The sequence below is a fragment of the Podarcis cretensis genome (assembly GCF_951804945.1).
Source record: "Podarcis cretensis genome assembly, chromosome: 15".
Taxonomy (NCBI): domain Eukaryota; kingdom Metazoa; phylum Chordata; class Lepidosauria; order Squamata; family Lacertidae; genus Podarcis; species Podarcis cretensis.
In genome coordinates, this window is record NC_137185.1 from 15306870 (window position 1) to 15325903 (window position 19034).

The window sequence follows — 19034 nt, forward strand, 5'->3', positions numbered from 1 at the left end:
TAAGTGCGGGAGAAAGTGCCTTGTGGCAGACATCCCCCCCCCACTGGTGTAGAAAACATTGAGGTGGGCAAACCAGAGATTTGGTTTAGTAAAGGCAGCCTCTTGTGCCCTTATCTAGAATCATAGCATGGCAGAGTGGGAAGGCACCCCAGAGGTCATCTAGCCCAACCCCATGCATTGCAGCTAAAGAATCCCCAACAGACTCCAAACCCTGCTTAAAAGCCTCGAACAAAGGAGAACTGGCCACCTTCCCAGGTAGTCTGCTCCACTGTCTTGTTCTCTTTGTGCCGCAGGTCAACACCCCGGTTGCGGTGAAGGGCTCCTGTGCGGGACTCTGCAAGAAGGCACTGGCCCGCCAGCGGGCTATGGACCTGCGCGAGCAAGCCAGTGTGCTGCTGGCAAAGGACAAGCAGATCAACGCCCTGCAGCAGGAATGCCAAGACCTGCAGGCCAAAATCACGTCGGGAAAGGTGAAGGTTCCATGCCGAGATATCTTGGGTTTGGAGAGGGGTGCGTTAAGTGTGTGCAGAAAGCAGCCTGGTGCATGGAGGCCCCTGGAAAGTTGGGCCAAAAATGGTTGAGAAAGCAGCTCTCTGCGGTTTCAGACCAGGGGACTTGGCAGCCCTTTGTAGAGAGATGCTGTCAGGATTGTGCTTTCTGCATACAAAAAAAGATACCCTACCCTTTCCCCAAACTTGACTTAATTCCTTAAAAAAGGGTTAATTCTGTTTGAAATGATTTTTATACAAAGTACCGAACAGCAGGCAGTAAGTGCTGCCTTTACAGTCCTTTAATTTGGAGAGGGATGCTTATCGTACTGTGTGGAGTTCTGGTCGCCTCACCTCGAAAAGGATATTGGAAAAGGGCTACCTGAATGACTGAGGGGATGGAGTGACTCCCCTATGAAGAAAAGTTGCAGCATTTGGGACTTTTTAGTTTAGAGAAAAGGCGAGTAAGAGGTGACGTAGAAGCTTTTTAAAATTATGCATAGCATGGAGAAAGTGGATTGAGAAAGGTTTTTCTTCCTCCCTCGTAACACTAGAACTCGTGGGCACCCAATGAAGTTGGACGTGGGAAGATTCTGGACTGATAAAGTACTTCTTCATGCACTGTGTGGTTAAACTATGGAACTCCCTCCCACAGGAGGCAGGGATAGCCAACAACCTAGACACCTTTGAAAGAGGATTAGACACATTCATGGAGGAGAGAGTTTTTATGGCTATTAGCTCCAATATCGATGCTCTGCCTCCACCGATTACCTTTTGCTGAAAACCACAGGAGGGGAGAGTGGCTCTTGTTTTTGGATCCTGGTTGCTGGTTTCCCACAATGGGCATCTGGCTGGTCACTGTGAGAACAGGAAGCCAGACTAGATGGGCCATTGGCCTGATGCAGCAATCTCTTATTATATTCCCATGTTCATTGAGGAACTGATAAACCAGCTGAGATTTCTTCAAATCTAGAAGCAACCCTATAGGTGACGGTGATGGTTTGTGTCTTCCTAGGAAGCTTCTTCTCCTTGCCTCCCCCTCCTGGACTTCCGCCACCTGCTCCGAGAGTCGCAGAAGGAGGTGCTGCGTCTACAGAGGCAGATCGCCCTGAAGAATTTCAAGGCATCCCTGGGCTCTCACAGCCAGGGGTCAGGGGACGCTTCCTTGGCATCAGTCATGGGCATGGGGTCCCCTGCACCAGCCCTGCCGGCCTACTCAAATGGCTTTTCTCCTTCAAGGGTCTCACGGCAGCGAAATGTGCTGCCCTCTGCAGTGGAGGCAGTGAGGAAGGTAAACTGCTTATAGACTTGCACTTCAAACTTCTGTGCTTATTGTTAAGTCCCGCTCGTTATTATCACATTAGATGCAAGTGTACGTCCTTTCTGGCTTGCTTTGTAAATAAGACATTTGGCCAGGTTTCTTGCAGGGGGATATATATCAAGCATGTACATCAAGCATGCAATGAACGTTGGATGATTAATTAATTGAATTTGTATACCGCCCTATACCCACAGGTCTCAGGTAGTTCACAAGATAAAATCACAATGTAAAAACATATAATACATAATAAAAATAAAACAAAAACAACACAATAACCCCCCCCCCAACACATTTTAAAAGGGCGTTGGATGTCAGTCAGCCCAAAGCCTGGTTAAAGAGGAACGTTTTTGCCTGGCACCTAAAGGTGTACTGTATAATGAAGGTGCCAGCTGAACCTCTCTGAGTTTTTATGTAGTTGTGGCTTCTGCCCTGAACTGCTAGATCCAGCGGGTGTTTTTCGACTAAGTTTTACTCAGAGCAGATGTACTGAAATTAATGAACATGGCAAAGTTAGGCCCATTAATTTCAGCAGGTGTACTCTGAGTAAAACCGAATTGAAGGCTGCCCAGCATCAAAACAAAAGGTACCCTCATCAGGTCTCTGTCTTGCATAAATCTAAACGTGGTGATCATTATCACAACAAGAGAAGGAATTTATCATTCCTATTACAATTAATTTATTAAGCCACCGCCTCAAGGCAATTCACACACGAAACCACGAAGAACAGTTAGATTTCACCATTGCTTTGCCCTAAGGTAGAGTCTAAAGATGCTATCGTGGTCGCTCGGTGTGCCTGGGAACTCTGAGACACGTGAAGCCGCTTGAAGAACGTGCGAATGCTAACAAGGGAGGGAGGTTACGTTGTGGGGTGGGGAAAGGGCTGCCAACCTCGCCTACTAGCTCCTCTGATGCCCTCGGGCAGCCCTTTCCAACCCCAGCCAGGACCCGCAGGGCCGGGATGTCCCACTGCCGGCGGAGGGGTGGGAGGAAACGCGGATGCCCACCCTCCCGATTGCAGCCTCCCGAGAGCGGCTCCTCCTCCCCCTCCCTTGGCGGCGAAGTGGTTCAGCCCAGCCGACCAACCCGCCCAGCCGAGGCCGAGCCAGCGCGGAGCTCTCCGTGGTGCTGAAATTGGGAGCAGCAGGTAGGAGTCCGGCGCTGTCCGGCGGGCCAGGCCTCAGCTCCCGCTTGGCCGAGCTGGGAGGGGAGATGGGGCTGGAAAAGGACCCTGGGGGGAGGAGGGTGGCTGCAGCCGGCCCTCCTGGCCTTGCGGGCCGGCTCCCTGCGCAGCCGGCTCCTTCAGTGTCGTGAGACGTCATCATGGAGTCCTCTGAGCGTTTGCAGAGTGCTTCCCGCATCCACCGGGAGGAGGCGGGAGTCAGAGAGGGGCGGTTTCCAGGCGTGGGGTGGGTGGAATAAACTTTTAATAGCGCTATGATGTTTTTATCGATATTTTTAACTGTGTTTTGTATTGAGGGCGCGGTCTGGGGGGAAAGGTAGGGCATAACAACAACAGCAAAACAACAGCAGCAACAACAATGAAACGCACTGCAACTCCAGTTTTGACTCTGGGTTACCCTCTCCCCTGCAGCTACCAAGGGCTTTGCTCGCCTTTGACTTGCTTCTCCATCAGGTCCCTGGCAGAATCGGGGCCTTTGCTGCTCCTCCTAGCCCAGATCAGAGTTTTAGAGAAGCGGCAGGGCAACCCCATTTTTTTTCATGCAGAAGGGTCTGCGGGTTCAGTCCTGGCATTGCCCATTTATTTTATTTATTTAGCAGAATTTATATACATCTTGATTGTAACCAACCCGCCATGCGGTTTGCAACAAATACTAAACTGATCAATAAATATAAGTAGGTGAAAACATTTGGATAGCCATCTGTCAGGGTTTATTTAGGTGTGATTCTTGCAGTGTGTGTCTGTGTGTGTGTTAGCAGTTATGTCCAATGCTACAATGCTATTATTTGAAAGATAATAGAATTCAACAGAACACTAGAAAGAGATTAAAACACACACCAGCATTCTACATATCTGGATAGGCTTCCCTGAACAAAAAGTGTTTTCCCCTTCCCTCTGAATCCCTTTTCTTTTTGTATTGTGTCTTTTAGATTGTAACAACCATTGGCATTTGTAAGCTGCTCTAAGAGCCTTTTTATCAATACATAAGCACATAGCTCAATTCCTTAGCCACTACGCTATGCCAGTGCATAAGAGAGACTTAGCTTTATCCCTGAAAGACAAAAGTGCTCCGTTGTTGTTGTTGTTGTTGTTGTTGTTGTTGTTGTATGTCAGAGTAGGACATGGGAGACCAGGGTTTAAATCCCCACTCAGCCATGAGGCTCACTAGATGGTCTTGGGTCCAGTCTCTCTCTGTCTCTCTCTGTCTGTCCCTCTCTCTCACACAAACAACTTAATCTACCTCGCAGGGTTGTTGTGGGGATCAAAAGAGGAGGAAGAAAACCATGCAAGCCGCCTTGAGCTCTTTGGAGAAAAGGGCGGGGTAGAAATGCAATAAAATAAATAAATAAATTCACCTTCCACGCATGACCCTGGGCGATGTACAGAAGATAATAAAAACAGCTTTAAAGCACAGTTAGAAAAACAGAAGAAGATGAGTTTTAAACCCATGACAGAGACTTATTCAGCCAACTGGGAAAGCCTGCATGGAATTATAGCCATCAAAGCTCTACTCAGGGTATACCCCCTTCGATTATTTATTTATTTGTGGGAATTTCTATATCACTAATCATATAGAATACTAATGCAACGTATGCATATACACCCGAGAGTGTATACAAGCCAGAAATAAACGAACCTGAGTTAGTCATGTCCATTAGTTCAATTGGTCTACACTGAGCATGGCTATAACATTAGATACAGCTCTATTGGGGGGGGGTTAGGTAACACTTTCAAAGATATCCCTGATACCCACCCAACCTAAGCTCAGAGGGGTGTGGACACTAAGAGCAGGTCCTGGAACAGGACACTAAGAGGACACTAAGAGAGGATCCTGGAACAGGATCCTCTTCTCTTGTACAACCAATCTGTTCCAGGATCCTGCTCTCAATGTCCACACAGACTACCTAAAAGATGGTACCCCAGGGGAGCACCTTTAAGTATTCATTACCTTTATATCCCACCTTTCCTCCAAGGAGCTCATGGTGGTGTGCATTGTTCTCCCAGCTCCATTTTATCCCCATGACAACCCTGCGAGGTAGGTTGGGCTGAGAGATTGTGACTGGCTCCTGGGCTGCTGTCAGGGCACACTAGATTTTAATTTCTGGTTCTGAATGTGTTTTGATGTCTTTGCTTTTAGCAAGTTTGTTTTCATTGCTTCGTATTTTATAATGATGCTTTTAAATGTTGGAAGCTGCCTTGAACCCCACTTGGAAGAAAGGTAGACTATGAATACATTAAATAACAACCACCACCACCAGGTTCTTAGCCATGTAGAGCTTTATCTGCTAAAGGGAGCCCTTTGGCTGCAGAATGGATGGTTGCCTGTAGCCCCACTTCCCCCTTGAGTCTGGCTGAGATTTCTCTCCTTTGCAGAGGGGCCCCAGAGCCCATCCTCTGGCACAAGTGCATGATGGGTATGAAACCCTCCCTGTGAAGAAGGGGGTCGCAACTTCTCCCGAGACCAAACGGCAGATCCAGCAATTGGTGGGTTCCCCTCGCTGTTACTTTGAATCTAGCTTCTAAGCAGTTGGCAAAGTATAAGAATCCCACTACTGCCACAAGAATGGTAAAAGTCAGTTGGGGGGAGTTTCTGGGAATGGGGAACAGTCAATGGGCAACAACTTTCGGGGTTTCAAATCTCCTTGGAACGATGATGCCCTGGCATGGAATTCATGGGGTGGTGATGGTGAATCTGGCCTGGCGAGTTTCTGCACCTCATCTCCTTTCCTCCCCCCTTTTTCCGGTAGGAGTCTGAGCTCAGAAGAAAGCGGAAACAATGTGAAAACCTTGAACATGAAGTGAGGAAGAAGCACAAGAGATGTGCAGAGCTCGTGAGTAGCATCCTGCACCCAGAAGCACCGTCAGAGGTGCATCTCCGAGGCCAAATCTTGAGAGGCAGATCAGCCAACAGCATGCAAAGTGTTATGGATGATGGGAATTGTAGTCCAGTAGCATATGGAGAGTTATGGATGAAGGGAGTTGTAGTGCAACAACACACAGAGGGCCACACGTTTCCTATTCCTGCAATTAAAGAATGGATTGTGTTATGCCTGCTCCTGTCCCTTGGTCACCTCTACCTGTCCCTACAGATTCCTGGTTTCTCTGCCAAAGGAGGCAAATATTCTTCTATTCCCCAGAAAAATCTGCTTTTTTGTCCCTGTGCAGGAAATCCAGCTGCAGGAGGTGCAAAGCAATAATGTCCGGCTGTGTGAGGAGAACACTCTGCTTCATGGCCAATTGGAGTGGACAGAAAAGGTACATAGGGATCTCTCCCCCCACCAATGCCTGATAACCATTGAGGGAGTGCAAGCAAGCTTGGGGGTAACCCAAACTGGGAACTTTCAGTGCAACTGAAATTGAAATTGATCCACAGTAAGTTCAGAGCAGACAGAAGAAAATAAATTTTCAGGCAGGGGCTTCAAGCAGGGGCTTGAAGTTGGGACAGCAGAATAATGGTGTCATAGAACTGTAGAGTTAGAAGGGACATCAAGGACCATCTAGTTCGACCTCATGCAATCCAGGATGCATGTGCTTTGCCGCTGAGCAACCTTCCTTCTCTCCCTGGGCAGGTTGAATCTGAAAATGCTGACTTGAGGTTGCAAGTGGCTGTGGTGACCGAGGAACGGGATTCTGCTCTCCAGAAAACCCAGGAGCTCCAGAACAGGCTGGAGAGTCTCGGGCAGGTGCTAAAGGTTGGTCAGATCCAGGGTTGTGATTGGAAAGGGGCATCTCTTTGAGCAGCTCTCTGCCCTGAGCATCCTTGTTAGGAAGCTGGGATAACAGAGGAGGCAGATTTGGGAAACGGGCTCCTGGTTCCCAGTTCAAAAATTGGTAGGGTGTGTGTATATGTAGACGCCAGCTCCTTATTCTGGCTGGCTGTGCTCTGGTGTTGAAAAAGGGAGCTGGAATCAGGAATGGGGAAGTGGCTTCTGTTTCAGGGATTTGTAGCAGGGAAGTGAAATGCCCTTTTCTGCACAGTCTGAGTAAAGCCCTATACAGCTTAGGCCCAGGCTGTTTGAAGGACCACATTATCCCTTACAAACCTGTTTGGGCTCTGCAATCTGCAGGGGAGGGCCTTCTCTCAATCCCACCACCTTCACAGGCTTACTTGGGGAAGGACCTTTTTGCTGCTTCCAAGCTTTCAAACTCCACCCTAGAGAAGCCAGACTGTGTCCCTCCTTGCTGTCCTTCTGTTGGCAGATGAAGATCATTTTATTCCAACAGCCCCTTGGGAACTGACTTGTGTGTTTTTTTTAATAGCGCTGTGCTGTTTTTATCATCTGTATTCAAATAGATGTTTTAAATATTGTTCTATATTGGCTAACTCATTAGTTGGAGAAGCAAAGGAACCAGGTTTGCCCCTTTACTCTCAGGGGATACATCCAAGGGGACCTCAAATCCCAGAGAAAAGTGTGAGAGGAGGAGCAGGAAGTTGTAAACAGGATGCAGCCTAAAATGTGTCACTCCAGACATCAAAGAAATAATAATAATATTTTTTTATTTATACCCCGCCCTCCCCAGCCAAGGCCGGGCTCAGAGCGGCTTACAAACAATAATAAAAACAAGATGAATGATTACAACTTAAAAACAAAAATAAAATACAACATTAAAATAATGGAACATTAAAATATTAAAATGTAGCCTCATCGCAGGAGGAGAAGGAAAAGAAAGAAAAAAAAAGAGAGAGAGGGAAGAATAGAAGTCAGCATAGAGATAAAGGTACAGGGAAGTCTGCACAGCTGGAGGTCTCTTACTCCCTGTTTTAATCCCATGCATACCTTCTAAGGAAACAGAAACTGTACTGTAAGTGAAACCACATTTTTTTTTTTAAAAAAGATACTCTTTTCCCTCCATGGGCCAAAAGATGTTTTTCTTTTGTCTGGATGGCATGGGCTGCCTCTCAATTGTCAGAAGCTGCTATACCCCCTTCTTGAGAAGAGGGTCCCCATAGCCTGGAAGGAAAACCCTGAGGTGCTTGGAGGGGTCATCATCACTCAGTTCTGCGCTCATGCACTTCTGGTTTCCCCAGCACATGAGAGATGTTGCGGAACGAAGGCAGCAGCTGGAACAGGAGCATGAGAGGGCCCTGCAGGCCTTGCAGAAGAAACAGGAGGAAGTCAGGCAACTGCAGCAGGTGAGAGATCCACCAGGGAGACCACTGGCATCCTTCCCTTCTTGGTTAGTGCGCCCTTGAGAGAGCTCTTCCATGTGCTAGTAACCTCCTGATTAAAGCAGGGGTGGCTAAACTGTGGTCTTCTACTTCCATAATTCCCTGGTGGTTGGTCATGCTGGCTGATGGGTATGTTAGGCACCCAAGACCTCAAGAAATAGGAATGGTGACCCCTTAACCTCTTCTTTCTTCTTCTCTTGCCTTCAGGCCCAGGCTGAAGCAAGGAAGGAGCATGAAGGAGCCGTCCAGCTTTTGGAGGTAAAGCGGGGAGAAAATCAAGGAAGACAGAGGGAAGGCATGCGTTTTAAGTGCATGTCTTGCCCTCTAAAAGAACCCTGAGAACTGTAGTTTGCTAAGGGTGCTGGGAATTGAAACTTTGTGGGATGATAAGCCACGGTTCCCAGGATTCTTCAGGGGGAACCCGTGGGCTTGAAATGGACTAGGTGTCAGCCGCGGGGGAAACAGTCAGTTGTGTGGTTTTGTTTATTAAAGGGATTTTTCAGCAGAGCTGATGTGTTGCAGGATTTCATAGAACCATAGAACTGTAGGGATGGAAGGAATTGTAGAGTTGCCTTGGAAAAGCAGTTCCTGGGAAACACCATTAAGGAAGAGTTTCTGTTGAACTTGGCTTCCTATTGGGGCATCTGGTTGGCCAATGTGAGGACATGCATGTTATGGAGAAAGTGGAGGAGAAAGGTACCCCCCCCCCAACTCATAACGGTAGAACGGTGGGCATACAATGAAGGAGGCAGTGATGGCCACCAATTTGGATGGCTTTAAAAGAGGACCAGACAGATTCATGGAGGAGGAGAAATTTCTCAATGGCTACTTGTCATGATGGCTCTGCTCTGGCTCCATGGGTGAAGGTGGCAATGCTTCTGAATACCAGCTACTGGAAATCTCAGGAGGGGAGAAGGATCTTGCCCGCAGGCCCTGCTTGAGGGCTTCTTCAAAGAGGAATCTGGCTGGCCACTGTGAGAGCAGGATGCTGGACTTGATTGCCCATGGGCTTCATCCAGCAGGCTCTTCCAATGGTCTTATGGAACTCCCTCCTACTGAAGGCAGTGATGCTACCAACTTGGATGGCCTTAAAAGAGGATCAGACAAATTTATGGAGGAAGGGAAGGCTATTGATGTCTACTAGCCATGAGGGCTATGCTCTTCCTCTCCGGTTGGAGGTAGCAATGCTCCTGAATACCTGTTGCTGGAAACCACAGGAGGGGAGAGAGCTCTTGTGCTTGGGTCCTGTTTGCAGGTTTCCCACAGGCACCTGGTCGGCCACTGTGAGAACAGGATGCTGGGCTAGATGGGCCCCCTGTGGCCTGATACAGCAAGTTCTTATTAAGTTCTTAACAGGATGCTGGCCTAGATGGGCCTTTGGCCTGATCTAGCTGCAGGACCCTTATGTTCATTCTCACACCTGTTTCCTAGCCATTTCTCTGAAATCTAGATTCCGCATCAGGATTATTGTTTCAGGAAGATGCCTGGGTGCAGTTGATCACTTTCCCTCTGCTCATTTCCTTCTTCTTTCCTGACAGAATTCCTTGGATTGCATGCAGGTACTGCTGATCTCACCGTGTTTAGGAAAATGTCCTTCCCAACCAAACCTGGACTGCTTCCCAGAAGGAGTTTGGAATGGAGAAATACCAGATATCAACCAATTTTGGACTGGGGTGGGGAGACAGCCAGAGAAGAACAGAAGGGAATTCAGGGTTTATTGGTCTCTCCATTCCAAATGAGCAGCTGTGCTCATCCTACAAAACAAGAGCAAGGTTTCAGGCCCCAAGTTAAACAGCCAGAGGTTATATAGTTATAGAATTGTAGAGAGTCATCTAGTCCAACTCCCTGCAGTGCAAGAACCACTGCTAAATATACACACGAGCCCTTGGTGACACAGCAATAAATGTGGGTGTTGCGGAGAGAGAAGGAATTTTGCCTTCTAGGGAAATTGGCTGGTGGTTTTGGAGCTCCCCCCCTGCAGTTATGATGACATGCAAATTGGCTCACTTACTTAAGTGCCCTACATTGCTCGCTGATGCAGTCTTCACTTAGCCAGGCACCTCTTACTGAGAATGTCTTGCTTGCTCTTGATCTTTGTGGCACAAAGGGATAGCAGTGTCATGCATTTGCTGTGCTGGCAAATAGTTAGAAGTGTGCTGTGGATGTTGTTATGTGTGCGAGTATCTGGGCACGTGATGACACCAGTCCGCTTTCCCCTCTGGTGGCTTGTTTGGTTGTAGCTGCACTAGTCCTAACAGAGCCATCCCTACCCTTAGGCAGGTCGAAGCTGCTGAGCTTGGGGGGCAGACAGGTGCTAGAGGGCAGACATCATGCCTAAATGGCTGCTCTCACTCAACAGCCTTGTTTTGCTGTGGGGATGGGAAGCGATGTCTCAGTGGGGCATCCAGCTTGAGAGACAGTCTACCAGATTCCGTAGGAGTCACCTTGGACTGATCCATCAAGTATCTTCTGACATTCTTCTGGAATCAAAGGATCCTAGAATTGTAGAGTTGGAAGGTGCCCATTAGGTCATTTGTCCAATGCAGGAATCACAGCCAAGTTATCCCTCTTCCTTAACTTTCCCCCACCCCAGGCCCGCGTGAGAGAGCTGGAGGAACAGTGCCATAGCCACACGGAGCAGTTTAACTTTCTCTCTCAAGAACTCAAGCAGTTTCGCCTCCAAACTGAGAAAATCGGTCTTCCGCCCTCCTCCCAGGTGACGTCCGAGGTCACCCTCACCACCTGCCAGCTCCTGGAGGGACTCAAGGAGAAAGGTGACTATGGAGAAGGAGGAAGCCCTCTCTTTGCTTTCATTTGTGCCATTAGAATAATCCAGATGCCATGGTGTTCCCATATTCAGTAACTGTAGAGTATGATTTGCTTCTTTAGAGTATGAGAGCCAGTGTGGTGTAGTGGTTAAGAGCAGTGGACTCATAATCTGGTGAACCGGGTTCGATTCCCCGCTCCTCCACATGTAGCTGCTGGGTGACCTTGGGCCAGTCACACTTCTCTGGAGTCTCTCAGCCCCACTCACCTCACAGAGTGTTTGTTGTGGGGGAGGAAGGGAAAGGAGAATGTTAGCCGCTTTGAGACTCCTTCGGGTAGTGATAAAACGGGATATCAAATCCAAACTACTACTCCTCCTCCTCCTCTTCTTCTTCTTCTTTGGTGGTGGCAGAGAAAGCAGTACGAAACATGCAATATAACAATCCAATCAGAACAACACAGTAATTAAAACGGGACTGGGGGTAAATCTGGGTCAAACCTGTTGCCTGAGGTGGGCCTTGAAGTGCAGCCGTGTGGCTCTCTTAGCTGTCATTCAAGCTCCCCAGTTCCAGAGTGTTCCATTGTCCCTGCACCCACCACTTGGCTTGGCGTCTCTGCCTGGCATAATGTATATACTGTTCGGTTTCAGATCCAGAAATTGCCACCATCTCTCCCCGGTGCAGCCAGAAAGCTCAAGATGGAGGGCTGGAAGGAATCTCCCGCCTTGCTGAGCCTGTGGTGCCCGCTGTGGTCAGAAGCCCAGGTGCAAATACCCCTCCGCTTGCCTCGAAGAAAATGGTCAGGAAACTGGAGTCCCAGTCTAGCTCCTCAAAATCCGAGTCCATGCAGAACAGCCCCAAATCCTGCCCTACTCCTGAGGTTAGTCCTGGGCTAGGCTTCTTCTTCTTTTCTTTTTTTTTAAGCAGGCATTCAAAAGAGTACAGTGAAGGCGCCTGCCTGGTGTCAATAGGTAGGGAGTTCCAAAGTGTAGGTCCTGCCACACTAGAAGTTTGAGTTCATTCAAATGTGGAAACGCGTATTATGTGGCACCTATAACAGGGCTTCAAATGGAGACCAAAATTGGTGACTAGGTTCAGATGGACTAGCTCCTTTGCTTTGTCCTTCCCTTTGAGGTGTCCTTATTTCACTGTCTTCTGTCGTTTTCATTAGGTGGACACAGCCAGTGAAATGGAAGAGCTGGATATTGACACAATCTCACTAATCCCAGAACCAGAGAACCAGGGTCCAGTGAAACTCCGAGTCTTCTTAGCTCGTTACAGGTAGGGTCACCATGTTGGTGGGAATGAGGAGGCTCGGGATCTGAATTCGCTTCTCTCACATTCTTAAGGTCACTGAGGTCTGCCACAACTTAAGGCAGGGTGGAGTTATTCCAAACAGCTGTGTGGCTTTTGCCTCATAAGAAAACAACATACCTTCCGACACAACAAAGGCAAAAACTATGAAGCCATCTTCTTGCAAGAGGACAGCGACCATTTTGGTCGCTGTGATCTCATGCAGTTTCACACTGTGTTCCCCCCCATAAGCACTTTGTTGGGGCATGGAGCCCAAAAACATGTGCTTTGGGGTGCCACACGAGATCATGGCTCAGGGAGAAGTGGTTTTTTTTGGGGGGGGGGGAATCATGGTGTGAAATTGCATGAGATCACAGTGCCCAAAATGGCCGCTGTCCTCTCATGAGAAAAAACGGGATGTCTGGGACACTTGTGGTGTATGACATAAGAAAAGCCCTCACAATGGCCAACCAGATGCATTTAATGGGAACATAAGAAGAGCCTGCTGGATGAAGCCAATGTCCCATCATGCTCCCACAGTGGTACGAGCATGACAACAACTCTTCCCACTTGTGGCTCCCAGTAACTACACTCAGAGTCATAATATATGTGGTTCATAGCTAGAAGAAGAAGAAGAAGAGTTTGAATTTGATATCCCGACTTTCACTCCCTTTAAGGAGTCTCAAAGCGGCTAACATTCTCCTTTCCCTTCCTCCCCCACAACAAACACTCTGTGGGGTGAGTGGGGATGAGAGACTTCAAAGAAGTGTGACTAGCCCAAGGTCACCCAGCAGCTGCATGTGGAGGAGCGGAGACGCGAACCCGGTTCACCAGATTACGAGACTACCGCTCTTAACCACTACACCACACTGGTTATTGGTAACCTCAGTACTTGATTCCTGCAATGCAGTCTGTGTGGGGCTGTGTTTGGGGCCTGGTCTGGAAGCTCCAGCTGCTGCAAAATGCTGTGCCTAGACCAGTGTTTCCCAACCTTGGGTCTCCAGCTGTTTTTGGACTACAACTCCCATCATACTTAGCGAGCAAGACCAGTGGGTAGGGATGATGGGAAGTGTAGTCCAAAAACAGTTAGAGACCAAAGGTTGGGAAACACTGGGCTAGACTGTTGATAGGGATAGACTATCACCAGTGTACAGCAATGAGACTTCAGAGCTTGAGCTGGCTGCCTATACATCCAGTGTCTTTCTGACTTCCAAGACAGCACTGTCAGCTGCCTAGCATCACTCTTGACTTTTCTGTGTAAAAACAATTCCTATTGTTCCCATTTCAGCTACAATCCATTTGCCGGCCCCAACGAGAACCCCGAAGCAGAACTTCCACTGACGGCCGGTGAGTACATTTACGTCTACGGAGAAATGGACGAAGATGGCTTCTTTGAAGGTACGACATCATCATCTTATGAAGATTATTTGTAACATTCTTGCTTATTGAAATAATTATTGGTGGGGAGTCCAAGAATTCTGGGGAGCAAGCAGTGCCAACCCAAAGAACAGAAGATTATCGCATCATTACCACCAGCAGCACCCTCATTTCCATAGTTAAAACCATGCTGTTCGGCATATTGCTAATTACTGCAGTGTTTTCTTTTTTCAAATATGCAGAAGTATTTGTTAAACCTCAACAATATTTTGCTGTGCTCACGTTCCATGTCTGTGCTGCTGCTGCACAATACATTTTCCTGTCCTTTTTTCTGGTATCTTCTCTCCCTCTCTTCTTTCTTTCTCATTTCCCCTTCTGTACATGTTTTAAAACTCCAATAACTATTATATGGGGGACGTGGACACAGTGCTGGAGACACAGCACCAAGAGATTTACAGAGTGTCAAAAATATAACGACGGCAGTCATATATATAAAAACGCATCGAAGAATACACAACAATATTAAGCATCATTTCTACCGGTATCCCTGTCCCTTCATCACCTCTTGACCTTCACTTCCAGGGGAGCTGATGGATGGGCGGAGAGGCCTGGTCCCCTCCAACTTCGTAGAGCGAGTTTCAGACGAGGACCTTGTGACGTTCCTGCCTCAAGAGCTCCACGATCTCTCCCAGAGCTCACCTCTGGAAAGGAGCTCCCTCAGCACCAGCCTCAGCAGCGCGGAAAGGAGCGACTGCTCCACCGAGGAGCTCAGCGCCAGCACAGCACCCTCCAGGCTGGAAGAGGATGAGGGAGCCATACCCACGGTAGTGCCCCCCCTTAAACATTAAATTGATTTTTTTGTTGCATACAGAAAGGTGTAGGCACCAATGAAGCAGGCAAGCAAGAGGGGGAAATAAAAATAAAAGCAATACAGGGAAATGAAATAAGAACAGCAAACCAGTATACCAATCATGCTTCACTGGGGTGGTATTTAAATTATTATTATAATCAGTGCTGTTTTTCTAGAAAAAATAGGTGCCGGAGCTCATCACGAACTTCTCCCTTGTTCTCTTAGAATGGTGCTGGAGCTGAGCTCCGAAAGAAAAGCCCCGATTATAATATTTATTTATATCCTGTCATTCTCCTCAGTCGGAGACTCAGGTGGCTTACGATACAATAATCTTTATTGTCATTGTCCCACACAGAACAACGAAATTGAAAAAGTCTACACCAGACATTCAAAACCAACAAGCCTGCTATCCCGGCTATCCCAGCCTGGTTAGCCCCCTAAAAACTCTGACACCCCATAATTAAATACAATATACTCCCATAGAGACTACCTTACACTGTGTTTAAAACCAAAATTGCATTTGGATAGAAACTGTTTCTCAGACGGCTACTCCTAGTCTTAATAAGCATGTACCTTCTTCCAAAACACAGATAAAACAGAGCAAAAAAGTAGAAGAGGCAATCATTAAAATGTAATTAAACAGGAACAGAATTAAAATGATATCTGTGTGATATTTATATGTGGTGGAGGGGTCAAAAGAGAAGATCGCCCAAGAGGGGTTCGGGAAGCAAGTTTTGTCGAGTCACATTTGAGATCAAAGAAAATACCCAGGGCCAAAATGGGTTTAACCACCTTGCACTCCCACCACATGTGCAGGAACGAGCCTCGCTAGTAGTGCCTTACCCCAGGAAGGTGACCCTCATCAAGCAGTTTGGCAGCAGCCTCTTGGTGGGATGGGAGCCCCCCCTGCCCACCCCTGGCTCCTCGGAGATCCAGAGCTACAACCTCTACGTGGATTCCGAGCTGCGGCAAACCGTGAAGGCCGGATCGCAGACGAAGGCTGTCATCGAGAGGCTGGACTTGAAAACGAGAACCTACCGCCTCTCCGTGCAAAGCGTCTCGGAGGCCGGGAGCTCTGACCGGCTGCGGTGCACTTTCCTTGCCGGGGGCGGGTTTGCCCTGGCCCCCACCCAGCTCAGGGTGCGGAGTGTAGCGGCCACCTCAGCGCAGATCTCTTGGGTGCCCAGCAACAGCAACTTCCCACACACCGTGTACCTTAATGGGGAGGAGCACGTGGCCGCCAAGGCGGGAGTCTACTGGTACACCTTCCGGAACTTGAACCCAAGCACTTCCTACGTGGCCACGGTGGAAGTCCAGCCGCAGCAGCAGGCGCTCGGCGAACCGGCCCCGGAGAAGCAGGACCAGCCGCTTTCCGCAGAGATCCAGTTCACAACGGCATCAGCAGGTGAGTCTCAGTCGAGAAAAAGCATCTTCACTCAGCGCAGCACATACATAAACAATGGAACTCCCTGCTGCAGGAGGCAGCAATGGCCGCCAACTTGGATGGCTTTCAAAAAGGGTTAGAGAAATTCATGGAGAAGAAGAAGGCTGCCAAAGGCTGCTAGCTATGATTCCTATACTTTGGAATCCCCTGCCGATTAATTATCAGGCAGGTGCCTTTCCTGTACAGTGGTACCTCGGGTTACATACGCTTCAGGTTACAGACTCCGCTAACCCAGAAATAGTACCTTGGGATAAGAACTTTGCTTCAGGATGAGAACAGAAATCGTGGTGCGGGAGGCCCCATTAGCTAAAGTGGTACCTCAAGTTAAGAACAGTTTCAGGTTAAGAACGGACCTCTGGAACGAATTAAGTACGTACTTAACCCAAGGTACCACTGTACTTTTTTTTTGGCACTTGCTTGCTAAAAACATTTTTGTTTAGGCAAGCCTGTCCAGATATCTTGAATGTTGATTTGTTTTTAAATCTGTTTTTAGCTTACTGTTGATTTTAAATTATTATTATTAAATTATTAATGTATTTACTTATTACAACATTTTTTATACTGCCTATCCACAAAGTCCTCTGGGACATTTTAAACAAAAAGTTGTGACTCACTAGAATACAACGTCACAATACCTTTTAAAAAAATAAAATTGAGGTTTTAAATTTTTGAAAGTTTTAAATAGTTGTTAATGGTTTTTACGGATAATTTTATTGTTTTACCTTTTTTGTAAATCGCTTTGAGGGTTTTAACAATCAAGCGGGATATAAATTTAATGAAAAACAAAAGGGGGGAAATGCAAAGCTTCATGACGAGGGTTGTCTTGTAAGTGATGGCTCCATTGTCTATGTAACAAAGGAATGCCAAATCATATAAAAAGTGCCTAGAAGTTTGCGTCCTTGTTGAAATCTCAAATTATGATGCATTTTCTCCGTTATAGCTATATTCTAGAGTGGGTGGTACCAATTGTCCAGGATAATATTCTGACTGTTTGAGCTGCTACAATCGTGTATAACTTGCCAGCAGCTATTCACCTTGTTTTTATGACATAACGCCACACACACAAAAAAAAATTAACCAAGAGCAGAAAACTAGACATTACAAATGGCTTGGGGCTGCTGCTCTGAACGTTTCCTCTTTGCCTTCTGAACAGCACAGATTCCCCTGCGGTACCACCAGTGCAGTGAATTTTGCCGCTTCTCCAGCAGCGTGCACAGGGCAAGATCCAGAGAGTAAGCAGAGTGCAATTCATTTGAAACTCATCCCTTACAGGGTCTCCAGATGCTCCCCTGGATGTCCGAGTGGAGGCTGGTCCCAGCCCTGGGATTCTGGTGATCAGCTGGCTGCCTGTCACCATTGACGCAGAAGGATCATCCAATGGGGTGCGAGTCACTGGCTACGCCGTGTACGCAGATGGGCAAAAGGTACCCGCTTTGCGTTGGACGCAGATGAAACGCACTGGGCAGAATATTACTATTATTACTATTATTACCATTATTACTATTATTACTATTATTACCATTATTACCATTATTACTATTATTACTACTATTACTACTATTATTACTATTATTACTATTACTACTACTATTATTACTATTATTACTATTATTACTACTATTATTATTACTACTATTATTACTATTATTATTATTACTATTATTACTATTATTACTACTATTATTATTATCTTATACCCCATCCATCTGGCTGGGTTTCCCCAGCCACTCTGGGCGGCTTCCAACAGGAGATTAAAAACACATTAAAACAGAAGCGTTGTTTTGTTGATATTGTTAAGCTTGGGTATCCAACTTTAGTCATACTCAAAGTAGACCTGTCGAAATCCACGAACTGTCACCCCTTGTTAGCTCCCGAGGAAGGGTGGGATTTCTATTCAACAAGTAATGATCTAACTTTATATACAATTCGTTTTTATTAAGTGCTGGTCTCAACCTATAAAGTTACTTGGTCTCCATTTGTTGGATTTGTTTTGTGACAGCAAGGAGCAGGCCTTCCCCCAGATCCTCAACATTCATTATGGGCTGGCATTATGCCTAAAAAAAAATTGACCTTTAGCCTAAAAAATTATAAATTACTTTCTTCGGTTTTCCAGATTGCTATTTCTACAGCTTAACCTGTTTTTGTGTAATTCCAGGACTGAGTTCATTGTCAACTTTTGTTTTGTATGATGTGTTCTTCGTTGTGTGTTTCTGATGAATTTTTCTGGGGAAAATTCATTAAAAATAAACTAAAAATAAATAAATAAATGCTGTTTTTAATGCATGTATGTGTTTATCATTGGCTTAAAACATTGTAAGTTACTCTGGGTTGCCATGACAAAATAAGCATCTAATATAAGTAATAATAATCATAACAATGATTTTAAACCACCTTAAATCATGGGTCACCAGTAACAAATTTGGTGTTGGATTTGCTCCTCTTCCCTGTCCCCCTGGTGACCCCTTTCTGCAGGTGATGGAAGTGACCTCTCCGACAGCTGGCAGCGTCCTGGCTGAGATCTCTCAGCTCCAGATCCTGCAGGTCTGCCAGGAAGTCTCCGTAAGAACTGTGTCCCTTTACGGCGAGTCAGTGGATTCGGTGCCTGCTCAGATCCCCTTGGCTCTGTTGGGAGACGCCACCAGCTGTTCCTCTCCGCTGGAGTTTGGCGGTCCTGCCGCTCAGCTTCCGGGCAGGGAGGGCCGGGACGTCCTCGCCACCCAGACCTCCCAGGCATGCGGGACGGAGGACACCCCTGCAGCCGCCGCAGCCGATTCCTTTGCCAAATCCGTCTCCCAGCCTAGCGTCAGCAGAAAGAAATCTGGGAGCGCCTTGCTGGCGGAGACCTCCCCCAATGGGTCCACCTCTCCCACCAGGGCTGCCTTGACACATGTGCCGCAGGGTTCACCTCCAGAAATGGGTCCTCTACCTAGAGGCGAAGGGAATGCTGTTGTGCCAGTGACTGAGGGCAATGCAGCCATGCTCAGGAAGGAATCTGAAGAGGGCGACCAGGTCAGTGTGGGGCCTTTCTTTTTGGGGAGGCCGGGGAAAGGAAGCAAGGCTGCGGAAGGGACTGTATCTAGGGCAACAGTGTGGGGCAGTGTAAGGGCAGGCTCCTTTTGTCAGGGAAACTTTTGGGGCCGCATACC

At 47.4% G+C, this 19034-nt stretch overlaps 1 protein-coding gene across 6 annotated transcripts in view; it reads left to right on the forward strand.

The window, feature by feature from the left end:
• Positions 1-19034, forward strand: part of TSPOAP1 (TSPO associated protein 1) — a 50741-nt gene that overhangs the window by 12222 nt on the left and 19485 nt on the right. For 5 of the 6 annotated variants that reach the window (XM_079954483.1, XM_079954482.1, XM_079954478.1 and 2 more), the window contains exons 4-20: positions 294-470; positions 1504-1779; positions 5363-5473; positions 5737-5820; positions 6155-6244; positions 6559-6681; positions 8019-8123; positions 8367-8417; positions 9698-9718; positions 10753-10933; positions 11575-11804; positions 12096-12205; positions 13506-13615; positions 14177-14418; positions 15261-15849; positions 17161-17312; positions 18361-18897. In XM_079954483.1, coding sequence (XP_079810609.1) covers positions 294-470; positions 1504-1779; positions 5363-5473; positions 5737-5820; positions 6155-6244; positions 6559-6681; positions 8019-8123; positions 8367-8417; positions 9698-9718; positions 10753-10933; positions 11575-11804; positions 12096-12205; positions 13506-13615; positions 14177-14418; positions 15261-15849; positions 17161-17312; positions 18361-18897 — 3189 coding nt within the window. The remainder of the gene's footprint in view (positions 1-293; positions 471-1503; positions 1780-5362; positions 5474-5736; positions 5821-6154; positions 6245-6558; positions 6682-8018; positions 8124-8366; positions 8418-9697; positions 9719-10752; positions 10934-11574; positions 11805-12095; positions 12206-13505; positions 13616-14176; positions 14419-15260; positions 15850-17160; positions 17313-18360; positions 18898-19034) is intronic. The other variant, XM_079954481.1, reaches the window with a different exon arrangement.